The 19,997-nt window shown below is 32.3% G+C and overlaps 1 protein-coding gene across 1 annotated transcript; it reads right to left on the reverse strand.

Annotated features, from left to right (window-relative positions):
• Positions 1 to 10,060: 10,060 nt before the first annotated feature.
• On the reverse strand, positions 10,061 to 19,751 carry Hs3st-A (Heparan sulfate 3-O sulfotransferase-A). Its single transcript, XM_068773924.1, has 7 exons — positions 19,657 to 19,751; positions 16,163 to 16,331; positions 13,276 to 13,422; positions 12,159 to 12,374; positions 11,561 to 11,790; positions 10,390 to 10,547; positions 10,061 to 10,266 (listed from the first exon to the last, which is right to left on the reverse strand). The coding sequence occupies exons 1-7, from the start codon at positions 19,749 to 19,751 to the stop codon at positions 10,061 to 10,063; spliced, it is 1,221 nt and encodes a 406-aa protein (XP_068630025.1).
• Positions 19,752 to 19,997: the final 246 nt, after the last annotated feature.

Here is a 19,997-nt window from a genome sequence, read left to right on the forward strand (position 1 = left end):
AATCGTGATCGAGTAAATTATTAAATAAATGACATTAAATTGTCATAAATAATTACAAATTCTGATGCGCCTACTTATTGACGACGTGTATAACATTTAGAATATTAACAAATTTTAAGAAGATAAAGCATTTTAATAAAGCCTACGGGAAAGGAGACCTTGAAATAAATATGGATAAGAGGAAGTTGATATCTGATGTCTATATCGTGCCTAAAGTGGTTGTTGGAGAATATTACTTTACCTGGATAAACCGTTCAGCTTGGTAAGTCCAACTTTGACGAAGAAATAACTCGCCAAATCCAACTTGGATGATTAAACATCTTCTCGTCCAGAAAATCGTAATGCCTGAAGATGAGGGACCATTGTATGTTGCCGACGAGGGCTTACGGATGCGAGACAAGTTGCTTACGGTGTGCCCCATAAAACTCAAGTTCAACCAGGGAGCAATGGAGATAGCTATGCTCAGTGTTTTTCTACAATATAAAATCATAACTGAGGAGATCCGTAAAAGAACCAATGTCACTAAATCAAGAATTTCTCATTTGAAGTGGCAGAGGGTGAAGCACATCGCTCGTGCAAACGTTGGGGCCGAAAGGTTCTCGGGTGGCGACCACGACCAGGTAAACGCGGCGCGGACTGTCCTCTTACTAAATCGACCGATGACTTATTTATTAAGATCGCGGGAAGTGGCGATTTTTAGGGAGGCTTATGCCTTATAGAGTGTATCTATCGGCCAAAAAAAAGAATAACAAAACATTTGTGCTGCAAAGCTAGATATAGTACGAATATACGAACAAAAATTTCAAACATCTTTTGTCTAAATCAAGTGTTGTAAATTTTGAAATTAATCTTTTACGGGCAAAAATGCACAAGTATTTATTAAAGATTTGAGCTGATCAACAACATCAACAGTAATCAAATATTTGAACGCTTAAGGACGTACATGTATTATGTGTTGGCTTATTACAAATAACACTTTTGTAAAGCAAATTGCAAATGGGCAAGTGAAATGATAAACGTTTGTGAATACGTTGTGCCAGTGATACAACTTGTGTGTAAGAAGAAATTGTTATATACTAATAGTTGCTTTTGTTAATCTATCTAGTAAAAGCTTATCTTTTTGTCTCATATATTAAACACTCAACAATGCATCAACTGTTTCTAAATCATAAATAACATATTTATAATTACAGCATTTATCTCAAAATGCACAGGTGGTATAAATTAGGCTATTATTTAAAATACTTAACACAAGATTTTTTTTTGTATTTTTTTTTGACTTAACTATTAAAAGCAAATTTTTTTTGGCAAAATTTCATCATATCTTACCTCAAATAATATATCTAATTTAAAGTGAATTCTCTTACATAGTTCATTTAAATAAAAATGCATTAACCTTAAGCATTAGCAGAATTAACAACGACAGAGTATTTTTAATGTGGTTAAGTAAAATAATTAGAACACGGGTGCACTTACGTTTTGTAGCAAAGAAACGAAGCATTGCGGAAGAAGCGTAATCTCCGGAGTAGTATAATTTATTTTCTTCAATTTTGTTTTTCTAGATGCATATAGTATAAAAATAAAATTATTTTCTTTAGACGAGAGATAATCACACTTATTACACCTTTTATTATAAGAAATACACAAAGATTTATCTACAATTAATATACTATTATCTATAACTAAAACATGGGTTTTGCAAGACGATTAAAGAACAACACTGGTAAAATTAACGGATTCTAATATCGGATGCATATTTTTCAAGCCTTAAATACGCCGATAACATAGATCACGTTTCAGTTAATTGGACTGTTACCTGTGAGAGACGAGAGAGTATAATGTTTAGTATAAACATTATTAGGCTAAGCTGGTTAAATAAGTTAGCTTATGGGTAGCAGCATTAGCAGGCTATGAAGTATGTAGATTGCAGATTTTGATTACTGAACTATAGGTTACATCACTAAAGTTGATCTTGACACAAACAAAACCAAAGTGATGAATAATGCCATCAACGAATTACAAATTGAGATCAGAGAGTTAAAAATAAAAACAAACAGAAAATGAAAATAGAAAAAGGAAACGATCACAATGAGTTCGGGAAAAAATAAGAGCTTATTGGACAGCATTCCCAAAGCTCTACCTCGTCTTGAAATGAATCTAAGAGTCTACCATAAAGTTTAAACGATTTCTTCCTTATCAGATAGAGCAAAAATTTGGGTTGTTATTAAAGTCATAAATATACTTATGGAGAAGTAGTTGGTGGATGCTATTTCAAAGGACTGAAAGACAAAGAAGTGGCTCAGAAGTCAGAGGAGAGAGAAACCATAGTGTGGCAACACTCAAATAGGAACTTGAATGGCCGCATTACCAGATCACAAGGTTCCTGGTGTATAGCCTATTTTAATAAAGACCACAGGGCCACGGATGGATGGATGACGTCATGAAATGCCGGGTAAAATGGACCCACTCTGTAAGAACAGAGTCAGATGAACGAGGTCTTCACTAAACGAGGAAGGGTAAAAGATTATCAACACAGTAAATAGCCTAAAAGCTCTCTGGATGTTAATAGAAATTTCAGCCTTTCTGCCTCTAAAATCTACTATTTTATTATTTTCTAGACATATTTTATTTTGCAGTAGAGTCTAACATAAAATCATTCATAGACTATTATAACAACAATTTGTTGTTTTGGCGAAAATGAAAAGCGTACGTGAGGAAACCCAGCGGACCTCCGGAGAGTGTTTTGAATAATGTAACATTTCTTCACTGTAGTAAATGTCGTTACAGAAACGCTAAACTCGATGTCACATCCAATCTCTTAATTTTACAGACCTTGTAATTTTTAATATAAATATGTATTTTTACTATTTTTCATGCTTTATTCTAAATAGATGTTTTATTTAACTGATAAAAATTAACATTATATTGAAGATTTAGGTAAAAGGCTATAAAGTCGTTTCAACAACACTTTTATTATTTAGCAGCGTTAACGAACCTTTTAGATATTTTTAAAGTTTTCGACCCTTTTTTAAATTTCTCCCACTTATATTGCGGAGCAGTAAAATCAGAACATACATAGTTACATACATGTATACTTTATTAATACTGTAATATGGTAATCTAATAGCAGTTGGCAGTTGCTAGTGCAATCGACGGCCGTTGGGATCGAAAGGCTCGAATGGGGACCACGATCCGGTAGACGCGGTGTGGGTAGGTCCTCGAATAGGTGGTCCACCTAATCCTGACTTTGTAGTCATGATCGCAGAAAGTCACTGGATACAGGTAGATATTTGAGTGATCTTTATGCCTTGTGGTGGGAGACCATATTTGACATGGTGATGGTGTTTATGATGATGGCAATCGTTACCGTTAATTTACAAAAAGTAGAGCAGAAGAGAATACTTTTAAACGTCATCGTGAAGAAATTAGGCGCCATAATTATTTATTTTTAGGTTAATGAATTGCTGCAATGTCACGCGGTTTATAGCATATTTTTTTCATAATTCAAAATTATTCGAAAGTTTTTGGCTTTCTTCCGAGGCACGTTATACCTCTAAGAAGAAATAAGAGTGCTCCATTTAAGCTGGTCACAGCGTTAACAGCTAAACTTATGCTCTTCACTGAGTACTCGTTGCCTTCTTGAACGCCTTTTAAAATTTAATAACTACGAAGAAACACAATTAATTGCCGGTTCATAATTGTATTAGTCATGGCAATGTCCATCAAAAGTTTGAGAATATTAAGCATTTTAGTTTTTTAATACCAAATTTATTACAGAACATTATTAGTATCATTAAGCAGTGGTCCAACGCTTGAGGACTGAGACTTGTCGCCGGTTCGATTCTCGGGGTACAATCTTAAGTACATATGTAATATATGGACAAAGTGTGAATTATAACTTTGTGCATTAATTATGTACATAACAAGTTTTCAGAGGATGGGCAGCAGCATCTTATGCGCACTATAATACAACACTAAGATCGCCAACCCCCTAGGTAAACGTGGTGATTATGATATATCTTCGATATCTCGGAACGGCCTTGGAGTGGGCATCTATGTGCTGAAACGGCAAAGTGTCATAAATATGTCATGAATTGAATTTAGTTAGTAGTAAAAAAGAAAAAAAAAAAAGATAATATTTATTTGCTAAAAAAAATAATATAAAAAAGATAATATTACTTGCTAATCAACACGTGTATGTAAATTTATTACATGTTAACGAAACCATTATCGATTTTTCTAGAAAGTGTGACATGTACAGAGTCAATAAAAGCAGCAAAAACACAAATTTTGTACAAGATATGTTTAACTAAGATTTAACTGCATCGAGTTAATATACACTTATAATATATTTTTTTTTCAATAAATTCCTTGATATAGATTTTGATTTGATCATCGTTACTAAATTATCACAATTTTTAGCACATTCACTATTTCCAGTCGAATCTATTGCTCCCATAGCCTGTACTGTGGCCTAATTTTTAATATAAACACGGATCGCAGCTTAATTATATTTCGAATAATAAATTTTCAACACAAATAAAGTGATAATTCAACTGTTAATCTGTCTAACAATATTAAAAATAAAAAACAGCTTTTAATGCTTAATAATTATTAAATGTTTCATCAACATCATCGTGAAAAGGAAAAGATTTTAAATATTTGTATAAAAGTGAAATAAATGAGATATGTTTCGATAGGCATTACAAGAAACGGATGTCGAATTGAAATGCTTCCGGGCAGGCGCGTCGTTACAGCAAAATGACTTGTAACAACAGCAATCTGATAAGTTCGCGGTCTACGGTGCTGGGATCGTTAACGTTTCACACATTACCTTAACTTGTCTTATTGCACGATTTCTAGAGCTGCAGTTTTATGCTAGTTATCGATACCTATTATTCTGGTGATTATTTTTGTTAATCTTAACGCTTAAAGACAGTTTAAAAATTCTACTTTAGTTGCGCTATAATTCGTTGCAATTGTTATATACTCTAGACTAAACACTGTAGTAAACTGGCAAGTCTTCGAACAGTAGCTTAGCATCATCATTTCAACCTCAGGACGTTCAGATCTAGCAGTAGGCCTGCCTCATAGATTTCCAATAAGATCTATTGGAGACTTCCATCTGGCATCTCCCGAGGGCTTAAGAAAGTCTTTATCCGCCGTGTCTTATGACTTAAGCTGCGCTTGCTGATCCGTAATCTCTACTCTTGAACTTTAAGACTCCAGCGGCCATCTGTTCTATGTATTATGAGGCCTGCACATTGCCACTTCAAATAACCACTCCACTGGGCTATGTTCATAGCTTTAGTTCGTCTACATATCTCCTCGTTCTTGATACAAACTTGTGGAAATCTCGATCATAGCCAACTACAGGATCGATAAGCCTCTGTGAGTGAATTTTTGATCATTAGTGGTTATACTTACAAATATTTCAATTAAGAAACCAACCTATTATATTATTAAAACTGTGAAGCTCTTTCGCAAAATCAATTACCGAAACAATGGCCCTGCTATCTACTATTTGGCATTTATACTTTTACAATACAGAGTGCTAAAGGGATTTGCTCGCAACCTTCTTCCTCTCTTCCTCAGCAAATGCGAAAAGATTGAAAGTAATATTTTCACATCTCTTTGTCATTAAGTGGTGAGACGAATGTTGTTATACGTTTTCAAAGACATTTAGGTACCATTACAATAGAATAACAAAATTGTGCGTGTAAAAATATTATTATAACGAGGTGAAATTATGTCAGAGAGCTGGTACAAAGAGCAAGGCTTCTTCTCACGTCCCAAATGTAAATGAGGTCTAGATTATGTCGCAGCCACAAAGAACTAACAACCAACAATCGAATTCCACACGATGTCTTCTTCAATTACTAGAGATAGAAAACGATTTTTTTTTGCAAATTGATTTCAAAAATAAATACAACTTAGTAAATGTTGGCTAAAAAATATTTTTAAAAGCATAAGGAGTGCTTTCCTGATAACACGATTCTGTAATTTAATAATAAAGAATGAAAATAATTTTCATTTTATTAAAAAAGAAAATATTGTTTAAGTTTCAAAACAATTAAGTCACAAAAATAAAAAAATTATTATTATTTAAAGGCGTTATTTTTTAATTACACCGAGTGCATATAAAATGAATGTACTCAAATCAATAGGTACTATGAAGAATATTTGTAAAGAGTCAAAAATAACCGTGAAAAGTTATTCTTGAGTTTGTTAATATTGTTTTGTACGTAACTGCGTTTTATTAAAAATTTATTATCAAAAGTTCCTGGAATACTTGTAATAGATTTTTTTTCATTCACTTTACAAACTACTTAAGCACATCTTTAATTTTATCTTAAAGAATTATAACAGAATATTTATTGGTTCAATGAAACAATGTGTTAAAAATACACATTAATTAACTTTTCAGAAATTAAAAAATAAAACTAACTTGAATATGCTAATAAGCAGTTTTTTACATAATTTAAGTTTTAAAAAGTTTGAAACTTCCAGAAAATTTACGACGACTGCAAAATTATTAAATGCAATTTATTCAAACTCAGTACAACAAGATCCCTCTTTTCATATCTAGAATACAGGGTAATTTACCATTATAATTCAAAAGAACAATATTTACTAAAATGCAATTTATACATAAATATTATTATTAAATGAGGCAATTTAATTCGCGACAATTAAGTGATAGCAATGTAATGAAAAATGTAATGCATTTTACATTACAAAGTTATATATATTACAATTGTTATGATTTTATGAATTGATTATAATTATTTTTACATATGAAATTTCCTTAGCGTCAATTATGGTGTGTATCCACTTGTTTTTACAAGACAGTATACCATATAAGAATACCGCACCCCTGCTAATGGATCGTCCTTTTATTGCCTGTCACGACCCGTGCCGCGATACATTTCTTTATTGCAACATCTTTGGAGCACACAATTGCGAACGTGACTTTTATAAATAATTCATACGTTCAAAATTTTGCAAAATTATACGACAATAGACCGTAAGACAATGGAATTAGATAATAAATTACACTGCTACCGTTCGTTTATTGTTTGTGTAAATAACATAACGAATAATATACATAACATCCGGGTATGTAATGTTTAAAATCATAATATTACTGATTGAAATTATTAGCCATTTGCAAAAAACCTATCTTTTGTTCAGGGCATTGCAGAGGGATCTAGAAATTTTTATAAGTGAAACGTAATACACTATGCGGGCTCATTGCGGATTGATTAATATTGCATAAATTTAAGATTTTTAGTTCAAGAACTCTCCCTGGCTTTGGTTTTTCTTCAGTATAAATAATAAATGGTGATTTTTAATAGAAAAGCATGTCCTAAATATTTTAACTAATAAAATCCGCTCGTAAGTTTTAAATGATTTTTAAGTATCTACAAAGTTTTAAATAGCGATGTACATAATTTTTATTGACTACTAGTTTGTTATAAAATAAAATTTTAATAAGAAAAGTATTATAACTCCACTAGGCAAAATGGATCCAAATATTTGTTTGAGATAGTCGAAATTAAATGAGAACGATTGTTAGTTAATTTCTGTCAACTCGTTGCTGTTTCACTCGCTTTCTATGGCCTATCCCATATTCCATATCTATACTTGATCATGAATTTGCCAGAGATTTCTTCCTCTACGAGATCAAATGAAGAGATTCATAGACAAACAAAAGTATCCGACATAACAACGACGGCCGCGCTTACAACTGACCCTATTATATCTATAGAGGAAGCATATGTCCAGCGGTGGACATTCTACGGCTGAAATAATATTAAATTTTTACCGCTGCTATTTGTTTAACTGATTATTATTTAACTGGTAGAATAATGCTAGTTCACCATTCATAGCTCTTGTATACATGATTTGTAATCATTACTGGTGGTGGTGGTAATCAATAAATGAATAACTTACAATTTTTTTGTTTGTTTCCTAAAATAGTCAAAATTTTTTAAATTCTCGTAAATTTTAGAGGTTAGAGGATTAAAAAAAAACACAAATTGTTTATTTTTAATTGTATTGAAGACGTACAATATACACAAGGAAAGGAAGTTTTAGAGGATATTTACAGGTATTTATATGTCAATTAGCAGAAACATTTAAAACTGCTTTAAAATTTTAAGTACATTAGTTTCATCAAGGAAAATGAATAAACAATGATTAATAAATTCCCAAACAATGCGAAGTTTAAGAGATTAAGGAACTTAAAAACAACACTATAATAGCCATTGAAAAGTTTTAATAAATAGAAAATTTGCTAACATATTATTAAACAATTTTTACTATAAAAATTATTGCCCTAACTGATTAACTACATCTTATGAAAGTGCACAACATTTAACAGTGATTAAAATTATCTATTAACTAGTGAATTATTACTATACAATCAAAGAATCTTAATTTTCAAAAGATCAACTGAAATAATTTAAACATCTAATTAATTCTATAAACTTAACAGTAATTTATCTTTAATTTGATATGCTTGATATTCTTGTGTTTACATATTATGCTGAAGTAATGATAATTGCGTTTGAACTTACGAATATTTAATTAGGTTTGCTTTACTAACAATTATTTCCGCCACGTCTACTTCAGCAATTTGCAAACAATTTTCCCAATAATTTGAAGTATTACTGATCCTAAAGGATAAATTACTCAGTACGGTTATAAATCACATTGTTTAGTATCGTATTTACGTGCACGTGCTTAATAAATGATTCTTACTAATTTCGAAATATAAAACATGTAAATATTCGTTGATTCTGAACATTGGATTTGGAAGCTTTTAATTTAAAATCGACTACGGAGAATAAAAACGCCTCCGGCCCGACTAAAACTTTGATGATGAAATAGTTAGCGCTTCATTTCGATCGTCTTTCGTATTACCTATGGACATTTTATGCTAAATAGGTATTACTTGGACTTATTCAACTAGCTCTTCAGTCTTGGACGTTACACTTAAATAGAATACTTCTAAAACCCGCGTCGAATTTCACTTTAAATAATTTCATGTAATAAGTGATAAAGTCAGCGTCTTTGTATACTATTGTTACTACAGCTTGCAGTAAAACACGCTTAAGAATAAGGAAAAAAGAAGATATTAAATAGAAGTATAGTTATACATCTGACCTAACGAAGTCAATATAACAACATTATACCTACATTCTTCAAACATCAATGGAATTATTAATTTTGGACTTTGTGAAATGTGTCCTAAGATAATATGAGAGAAAAATTACACTTACTTATAAAAGAAACACATTAAGACACACAGCACGACCAAATTACAACATCTATAGAAGTAAGCTGAAATATACGCCACTCATACATTTTAATAATGTTATTTAAAATTACGTTACATTCTCTTAATACTATAAAATAAATCGTTTATTAGAATGAAATGATCACAAATACGTAAATTCATATCTGTATACCTAACCAACATTGTATAAGGTTGCACACAATACTTAATAATAATATATAAAAATATATTGCTCAGGGTTTCAGTGGGTCGGTTTATCAAATCAGTACAATACGGATAATGTTTGTAGATTATATTTCTATTTTAAGGCTGCGTGTATAACCAAAATACTACATCTAGTTACCAACGCTCGCTTTCCCATTTCTAAACACTTGTTCCCCTTCTCACACACTGTTGTTTAACGAAATCTTGTCACTCTTGTGTTGCTTTGCTACGTTACGACCTTTCGTCACATTTCCTTAACTAAAACTACGCAAATCTAAATTAATAAGAATAATTTCATATGTTTAGCGACAGCAAATCTTTCAAAATACATAATAAGGTATATTTTAAATTCATTTCCACTATAAATAAATAATCCTTCAGGTGCCTTATCTACAATATCTTAAATGTATATATAATAATTTAAAAAATCTTAATCACTAATGATATGTACGTTTTGATATGTATTCGTATTTATAACTTTGATATGTATTCAATCACATAATAATAGTTTACGTAGGTTAAAACCATACGAATTAATTCCTATTAACAGCCCTAGTCTTCAGGCCATCCGAGATCTTCACCAACGAGGTCATAGAATCGTTGATTGTGCTGGACGAAAAACTTGCGAAGTTTAGTAACAACAGCAGGGTCGACTCTGGGATGCTTTCTGCCTTTCGTCTCTCTAAGACATTTGTCTGTTGTATCGTTCCGCAAGCAATAAAAACCCTTTGTTTCGTTGAAGTAAAAATTCTTCCTGCCTGTTTTTAAAACAAAACATTTAACTAATTGCTACTCTTTCTGTCGCAAGTTTATAATTTTAAATATCCTTTAAAAAAATTTCGTTCCTTTTACCAAGTTTCATTTAAAATAAAATAACTTACCAATTTTATGCTCGAGTCCAAGAAATTTTTCGATGCGTCGTAATTGTGGCACCGGGTCTTCTATAAGTTGATCTCCGTTAACCACCAATATTTGCTCTCGAGGAAATATTTCGAGCCATCGATGTAAATATGCATGGTACAGCGATATAGCTATTGGTCTGTAAATAATATTAGTAGTTTCTAACTCAAGTTTTAAAAAAAATCTTGAATGTACAAATTGTCTCGCTTGAAGAAGACAGAAATTTCCATCTCGTTAAATTTGAAATAATCATGAACATTTAAGATTACAATTGAATTCTAACAAATGTTATTTTCCATCATATCATAATGATAATTTATAAGAAAAAACGACGATTTTTTATTTTTTTCTACAATATTCATCATAAACTTTTTGTTGTCTTTAATGATAATAATATCTGTAATAATATCTTCTGATAAGTGTTTTTCGTATTGTTCAAAGCTCTACCTGCGTTGCAGTCTTATCTTCTGTCGTATCAAAAAAAATTAGTGTATTGTCACACAAACCCATCAATGGTATTTCTACTTTTAGAAAGAAGAAAGTGATGCAAAAGGCCAAGTCTGATGACTGCGGATAATTGAGGTCCGCTACCGGTAGATTAAGAGATTAGTCAAAAGTATTTCACCTAGTACGCCTACTAAAACTTGTTAAGCCTGTTATCTCACAGGTACGTCTGATTTTGTTCGAGAAACGGAAATGGTGAAAAGAAGGAAGGATAGATAATACCGTCATAATGTGTTAGTGATGATTACAGCACTGAAAAGTAATCTCTCACTTTGGGTTTTTATTAGCAATCTCACAGTCGTTCTATACGCCATGAAAAAGGCTATGAGATTTCTTTACGGAATCAAATAAGGAGTATGAAGATTCTTAGATGAACGGAAGTAATCGACATAGTCCAGCGTGCAGAATACATGGCTACTGGAGCGTCAAGGTTCTCGACAGACAAAATTGTGAAGTTCGCCGTTACAAACCGGTCTTATTGAAATATATGAGGAAAGCCTTTGCTCAGCCGTGAATGTCCAAGTAATATAATGATGAAGAACGATATTTTCTAAAATCAACCATATTTATCTAAAATATTGTTTAAATAATAAGATGAACCGTTGTTCCTTGTCGCCGAGAATAAAAATACCCTTAAGTTAATTTTACCTGTAAGCAACATTAATAGAGCCATCCGGAGATATTGCAAGATGTTCAAATGGTTTAGCGGCATCGGGTTGTTGATGGGGTTGATGACCCGGTAGAAGGGCGTGAGCGGGAGCCGAAGGTGTGGCTCGACTTCTTAGTTGAGTGTAATCAGAAATGGCACGTGTAACTGGTTCGCGTACTATGAGAAGTAAACGCACTGAAGAATTCATTGCCCGAACGCGCTCCGGCACCTGTCACAAAAAAGTTGCTCAAGAAACTTTACACAACGAAACTTTAGTATACTGGGTGATTAGATATAGGCTTATAAGCTTTAAAAAAAGGGTTTAATGTAAAACTCATTTGTCAGCATAAAACTTTAGTTTCTGCATCTATTTCCATTAACACTCTGTACAGTGTTCACTCGGAAAAAAAGTTTTTTTTTGTAATTAATTAAATTTTACCATACAGTAACCCAAATTTTGAAAACGCTTTTTTGTTATAATTATGATTTAAGAATCAATAGGATTGAAAGGATAGAATGGATAGGATTTTAATTGACAGCTTATAAGTTGAAACCTTCAAGGTTTTTTATATCTATAACCTGTTAAAAATATATTACCTCAGGTGTGACGAAGTAACTAGGACTCTTTTCAATTGTAATTTGGCCTTTAAAAGAGAGAGGCATTTTACTTCTGTACCAGTCAAGTCCAAGAGCGTAGTTCTCATCTCTATCAAAGAAATGTACCTCACCCGACGCTTTCTGTACCATTGGATGAAGATAGAGCATTTCCAAAAGAGCGCGTGTACCACATTTACGTACGCCTATTATTAAAGCCTGTTGAAATAATCATTTGAAAATTTTAAAAGTACATGGACAGTTAAAAAAAAATATCACTTTTGACTTAAAAGTGTCTTATTAACTTCAGGAACTAAATCTCATATTTTATCTTTCACTATTTTTAAATCTTCTAATCAATCTATTTATATAAGACTTTTCCAGTTTTATACTAATTCATCGTGATATTTTTGGAAAAATAAGGCTTTCTTTATATTCAATCCTACTATGGTAAAGCAGGGACTATCTATACGATTAATAATCCTCGCTCATCTTTCTTAACATTTTAATTTTTTTTCCCTTCACAACATCTTGCATTCCACTTCTAACCATACTTTTCCTTTCGTACATCGCCTCACTCCTATCGCCTTTTCTGCATGATCCTACATTTACATTTTCTTGTAATTTTGTTTGTTTATTTTGCTTTTAACATTTGTTTGTCTTATTTTAATATTATTATTATTTTATTTCCTTATTATCTGTACCAGAGTTAATTATTACTTTTTTTTCTTTCTTGCCATATTCCAATTTTACCCTTTATTTTTTGGCTGTTATCGTAGGTCCTATGACGTTCCTACTGGGAAGTAACTCACTAGTGAGACGGGGTAGAAAACCTCGATCCGTTTCTATACAATAAGTATTAAAAACTTGAAATTTTGTGCTCCGTCCGAAAAAATGGTCGACAGAATTATGCGAAACACAAATGCAAAATAATTTTCAACGATTTTTTTTTGGTATATTAAAAATTATCAAGAATGGATTAGATCAGATCCACAAGTTAGTGCAGGCAACATAAAGCAGACGCGGAACGATCAACTTTTGACATATATGTTATTACATGTCAAAATTACACAAAAATATTGGCTTAATACAACGAGTTGGTCCTTATTATAGTATTTACCTGTGGCAATCTTCGTACAGGGCGCGGAAGGCGGGGCAATTTAAGCCGTTTCCTCAATGCCATAGGGTGGTTAATTGTACGCGTGTTCATTTGTTGATTTTGTAGGATGTTATGGTTTTCATGCGCAGCTGAGACCATACTCGCAGCCTAAGAAAATAATTTTTGTTACGTGTATTGTACAAATAAGCAATAAAATTTTATTTAGGATATTACTAAATATAAAAACGGGTATTCATGTAGTTAAATGCTATCTAGTTATAACTGTATAGTGAGGCTGTAAGAGGTTTTATGTTAACATTATGCTTATAAAAAGTTACACTTTACGCATCAGATATGAATAAATAGCGTAGCGTAGGGTCGTTGTGGATGGATATATGACCTTGGTAAGATCTTTCGGAAGACGCTGGCTGCAGGCGGCTACTTTTCGAGGTAAAGACCTACTAGGTAGAAAGAGGATATTCTTATGGTCATCATAAGAGGTAATATGGAGGCCGCTTCCAACTGATTCCAATGTAAATCTATGTGGGACACCTAAATCGCGCGGTGGACATTCTATTACTGAAATAATGATGATGGTGATGATGTTGAAACAGCACTTCAACACCTCGATACAAAAAAGGAGGAAAAAGATTTTTGACATATACGTTGCAAGTAGTCAAATTTATGACGCACTTAAATCGTAATTATTTACAGACAAATGTTAATAAAGTACAATAATATATTTACTAATATAAGTATATTAGAAGTGTATCACATATAAAATTACAAGGTTGCCCTCGTACTATTCTAGCATTTGATAAATGAACCATCTTAAATACCATGGCATTTACACTGAATACGTAATAACATAACCTTGTATGAATTAATCGATGAATATTTGATGTGGCTGAAATTACGATCGACGCAATAATTAAAGCGTACACATAATTGATTCACGTCAATTTGTGTACATAAAGTATATTGGCATTAAGCCTTCTAGGCATGGTGTGGTTAATTGAATGTCAACGCCATTATCATTTTGAGCAACATAAAAGCCGTTCGATTAAAATACTTGATTGGAACGTTCCAATGCATGTCCTGCCATGATCGAACGTATTAAATTACTTTGTTAAAATTGCCTTTGTGGTTGCCTCGCCTTCGAAATATCACGTAAATTTAAAAAGAATTATGAAACAAATGGTTTTAAAATGGACATGTCGTCGATATGTAGTACTTATTATTTCAATAATATTTTGTCCATCAGAAGCAATATACGAGTATATACTTACACACATGTATATATATTTAGATATACGTATATGTATATGTATATAAACATACTCGTATATATACATATATACGTAACGTTGTGAAATAGTATAGACTTCATGTAATCTTATGAGAACGGCAGCTAGATAAAACAATCTGATCTAGTACACGTCGGTTCGCGTTGTTAGCAGTTGACTGGCATAGCTACCACCCCTACAGTACGTATTATATTCAAAATAAGAAAGGACCAATATCTAGCCACCTCCGCACATGCAGTGGTTGTCGTGCATGAAAGTGCACCGCCCGCCAGCCCGCTCGTAAATGCGCATGCGACGGTTGTGTAATTGGCATTGTCTGTCGTGACTGCATGTGCGGAGGTGGCTAGATATTGGTCCTTTCTTATTTAGGATGGACTTCCGCAATGTAACGCCTGATTCCATTAAATATTATATTCCAGTTTAGTAAATAGATTAAAAACTTTATTATCTTTAGCCTCTTTACTTTAGGCCAAATAACAAATTAGAATACATACTATCGAACTTTGGTAAGTAATGAATTTTAATATTACAAAAAAAAATCGGAACAGTGAATAAGTTATGCAGACACAGTTTTTTCATTATTTATTTATTTCATTCAAATACTCATGACAAAATAACTTGAAAAATGTTTTTTGTTATTTAAGAAGCAACCTCTCAAATACGAGAAGATTGTCATTTTGAAGTACAAGTAACAAATAAATCCATTTGAAATATGGTACTTTTCTGCAAAGCCCTCCATTTATTGAATTGTGAATGAAAAAGTATTAAGTAAGTATAGAAAAATCTGTACTCGAGATCGAAATACAAATCCGGAAAGAGACGAACGAAAGTAACTAAAATAGTCCAACTGATTTGCTAGTTGAAATGGCAGTAGGCAAGCCACCCACAGATCAAATGGACGTTGAGGCCTAAAAATTTTAGAGTAGAGATCCCAGACTGGCAAGTGCAGCGTAGAACGTACGCCTACAAGGTAGACTGGCAATCTTGTTATTATTATTGAAAGACGCCTGTTGTAGGTCATTTCTAACCGTTTTTATTGAAAATTTATGGTGGAGACCTACGTCCAGCGATTGACATACTGTGGCTGATATGATGATAATGAATGAAGTATCAAATGCAGGTAGTAACGGATGGATTATTACAAATGTATTTGTACTTCCTTCATATTCGTGCAGCTTTTTACATTTTCGATTAATTTTAAGTACAAAATAAACAATCATAATATTTACTGAGAATTCCATCGTGTTTCCAAAAAAAAAGATTTATTTTGTTTTAGCGATCGCGTCGTGGAACATAAGATTTCTGTTTTTATTTACGGCCCCCGCTATTGGGGACCTCTCATACAACACTTGTTTTAGGTACGCAGTACGCATCCATGTCAGACTGGTCGTGGTAATGCTCCAGACGGTTCTGGTGACCCTGCTTCGCCATGTAGCTCGGTGCTTGGCGGAGTGAGAGCTTTCATTTACTGAATAATCTAATGGTTTTACTATTTACATACATATTTATTTATAAGTTACTAGTTCTAAAAATAATTGGAAAACAAAATTCATCATACTTGAAAATAATACAACGCAATTTGTAGGTATAAAGTAACTCACCTGTATACTGTATAGTGCACTGTCATATAGTACATGGAACGTAAGGAAAAGTGATAATAGCGTGACAGACAGCAGGGCCGCGGCGAGCTTGGGTCGCGACACGCCCACAACCAGCACGCAGTCTGCCAATTCGCCCTCCGCCGGTCGGAACGAAGAGCGTGGTAGCCATCTACATATAAACAAATAAACAATTATTACCAACATATCGTAATTTAAAGATATAGCAACCACGCCGTTATTAAAATATCGACGCGCTTAGCAAAGTTTCTTCGAGGAAATATAAAGAGGGCACGGAACATACAGGGTTATTATTTTATCACTTGTCTGCAAAAAGCTTTAAAGCTTTCGTACCAATCACCGTTATAAGATGATGATCCCTCTGAAATATGTGATATTAATTTCTTTTTGTATGTGACAAAATTTGGTAAGGCTATAACTTCTTAAAGTTTAGCCCGTAGGGAGACAAAATAAAGAATAATTAATTTTGATATGTAGTTGTCCGAATTTTTGAATCCATTGATTTTTGGATAAGGTGTACGATACGTTAATTGGCAGCAAATGAGCTATGTATATATATCAACGAGTGTGTGTGTGTGTATGTATGTATGTATGTACATATATATATATATATATATATATATATTATCAATTCATCTCTTTAAAGCAAAATACTTAAGATTAGCACGAAAATAAATATAAGTGTGTTACACCTTTCTCTAAATTTTATAAAATAAGGAAACCTTTTGTGGGCAACAACGTACGCTATTACAGTGCACTCCGGTGTAATATCTCTGAATTATCATGTCATAAGTATTTTCAATTTAAGAAGTTCATTTACCAAAAACTTGTAAAAAAATCATATTGCAGTGCTAAATATTTATAAGCTATAACAAAGCTTGAAAATTAATGGGTCTATTACTGTATTAAAGATTTTGTTGAAGTGACCCCAAAAAATTCTCATCTAAGTGTTTTTGGGACACCCCTGTAACTTTAAGTTGGATGCCATTATAGTGTAGCCTAATTTGATACTAGTTTTTATCAAATTGGACTCTTTTGGCATTCTTCTCATGCTAAACACAAATAGCCAATATAAATGATCCTGTGGTGTGGATAATGTGAATAAATAAATAAATATAACTAACTCCATAAGACTCATATTATAACAAAATGACTCTATGACAAAGTTAATTACTGTATCGTAGAGTTTCTCTAATAAAAGACAATAAATTAAGTATAAGTACCTTTTTTACACGAACACGATTATTTTGCGTGTTCGTTAAACTTTTATTTTAACTTCTTATATAGGCATACCTATTTCTAAACATACATTTCCACAAAAAAATCTTTCATTTTGAATTTATTTAAAAATTGTACACCGTTGTAAATTACCGATATTCGAGTCATTTTTCAAACGAAAGTAAACATTGTCATAATGCTACAGAGACGGTACGAAAAATAAACCAGGCGCTTGGGGAGAATTCTGTAAACGTACAAATACTGTAGCGTTAGTAAAAAAATTCGAGTACGGTATTTTTATTAAAACGGAAATTTCTATTAAAAACCATATCTTATATATATTAGTAAAGACGAATTCGTATCAGAACTTGATATCAAAACTAAAATTCTTAAGCATTATTGTACATATTAATGTTATTGTTAACGCACGGTACTTCACGAAGTGTGCTTATCAACGTCTACCCGATGAAATTGTGCGCAATTTTCCGATCAGATAACTACATGTGAAAAACAGGTTCTTTACGTCTAAAGAAAAAATACATTCAATGAGTGAGGGATGATGCAAATGTTCTTACTGCACGGGATTTCATTTACGGAAGATTCGTATAAAGTTTAGAGGTATATATGCCCGGAGTAATTTAAATAAGCATTAATATGTGTATTCAGTTGCAGATGGAAACCTCTGTGATTACATTGATCAAATGTACGAGAATATTATTATTATTTTGAAATTATAATATGTACGTCATTTGTTGTTAACAGCGTCTAATATTTTTTGAAAACAGACATTCGCAAAAATAATTAAAATTAATCGTAGACTTAAAACATCGACTTTTACAACATTTAGCTATTACAAAGGACATTTAAATATATTTTCAATCATTGACAGCTTTAAATATACATTTAACAATGCTTCATTTTATAAGCACCAATTATAAGAAACATACAGCATAAGATATTCATATGAGACACTCCATGTCAAATAATATAATTCATGCTGAGGTATCAAATGCATAAATATTTCTAACACTGGATTTCAACACATTTACTCAAATAAAACTGAGTGTCTCTAATATAGTCAAATTAATTACTATGATTTTAAAAACTGTATTTTATTTTCAACTCCATTTATTATAGTATTTTTTGTATAACTACTATTTGTAGGTTTCAAGAGTATTTGGACATTTTCTCATTTATTTTTCCGCCTATAGTGTGAACTTTGAATACTTTCGAGAGTGCTTATTAGTTTGATTACACGCCTAATCTGATTTCGATATGGAACATATTTTAGCTTGATTTCTGAATAATGGTCGTTCTATTATTGCTTACGTTTTTTACCGGATAAAAATTATTTTCTACTTCTGTATTCAAATTTTGTTGAAATTTTCATGTACTACTTTGTTTGAGTCTTGACAAATTCGACTCATACTTTCAAGGGTTTTAACCATCAAAAAACAAAACAACATAGTTTTGTTGGATTTCGAAACCTGAATTAGATTTCTACAAAAACGTGCTCTCTATTATTCTCTCTATGATGGTGATCTCTATCAGTGCAAAAGTTGACGACTTACGGCTGAAATAATAATGGTAAATGTGGTTACAAGCTTCAGATCGAATGTTCTTGTTATGTATTTGTTGTTCTTCCATATGAGATCGAACATATATATATATATATATATATATATATATATATATATATAGAGAGAGAGAGAGAGAGAGAGGAGAGAATTGTAGACAGACGAGTAAGCAATCAACATAACCCAGCGGATTAGCAAGTTAAAATAGCAGTGAGCAGACCATATAACTCATATAACATGTGACCGCCGGGGCCTTAAGCCTCTGGAGTTGAGACTACAGACCGACAACGACGATACAAGGTGAGCAGACAACCTTGTTAAGGTCGCCGAAAGACCCTGGATACAAGCGGCTTACAATCGATTTTAATGGCAATCTATGGAAGGAGCAAAAGTTCAGTAGGTGACGTTCTACGGTTAAAATGATAATCACGATGGAGAATATCGTTGTCGGAATAACATATTTATTTTACTCTCGAATTTTTGTAATTTGTGTATTGATACATCAAAAACTAAATAGGCTCGTGAAATATACGCAAACAATATAAAACAAACAAGTGTAGTATAGCACACCTTGATCCAAAAACTAAAACGTTTGTATTATTCAAACATAGCTTCGTTTGGGAATTCGGCCCGGTATTCATTAAGCGGCGTCTACTATCTGGTACAGCTATGTTTACTTACAGTATGTCAAGCGGCAGGGATTGCGAGCAACTTTTATATGCTTCTGGGCGGTGATACTTGGTAGGCAAAGACTGATTCATCTGCACACGATCCATGAGAACTCCATCGACCGTAATATTGTTAACACTTCACGTTATCTCCTTTTACAGATATTATTATCATTTTATTAACGCTTCCTTCAATTTTTAAATTTATATTTTGCTTTTTAGATTTTCCTGCGTTCATGTCTCCTATTTACTATCTTAAATCTGTAACAAAACCTCATTAAAGTGCAATTAAGAAATAATAAACATTTTTTACAAAATTATGAATTTTTAATTGGTATTGAAAATAACTCTTTT

This window comes from Battus philenor, unplaced genomic scaffold, assembly GCF_028537555.1.
Source record: "Battus philenor isolate CCGP_79_NKW_IND1 unplaced genomic scaffold, ilBatPhil1.0.hap1 SCAF_6, whole genome shotgun sequence".
NCBI lineage: Eukaryota > Metazoa > Arthropoda > Insecta > Lepidoptera > Papilionidae > Battus > Battus philenor.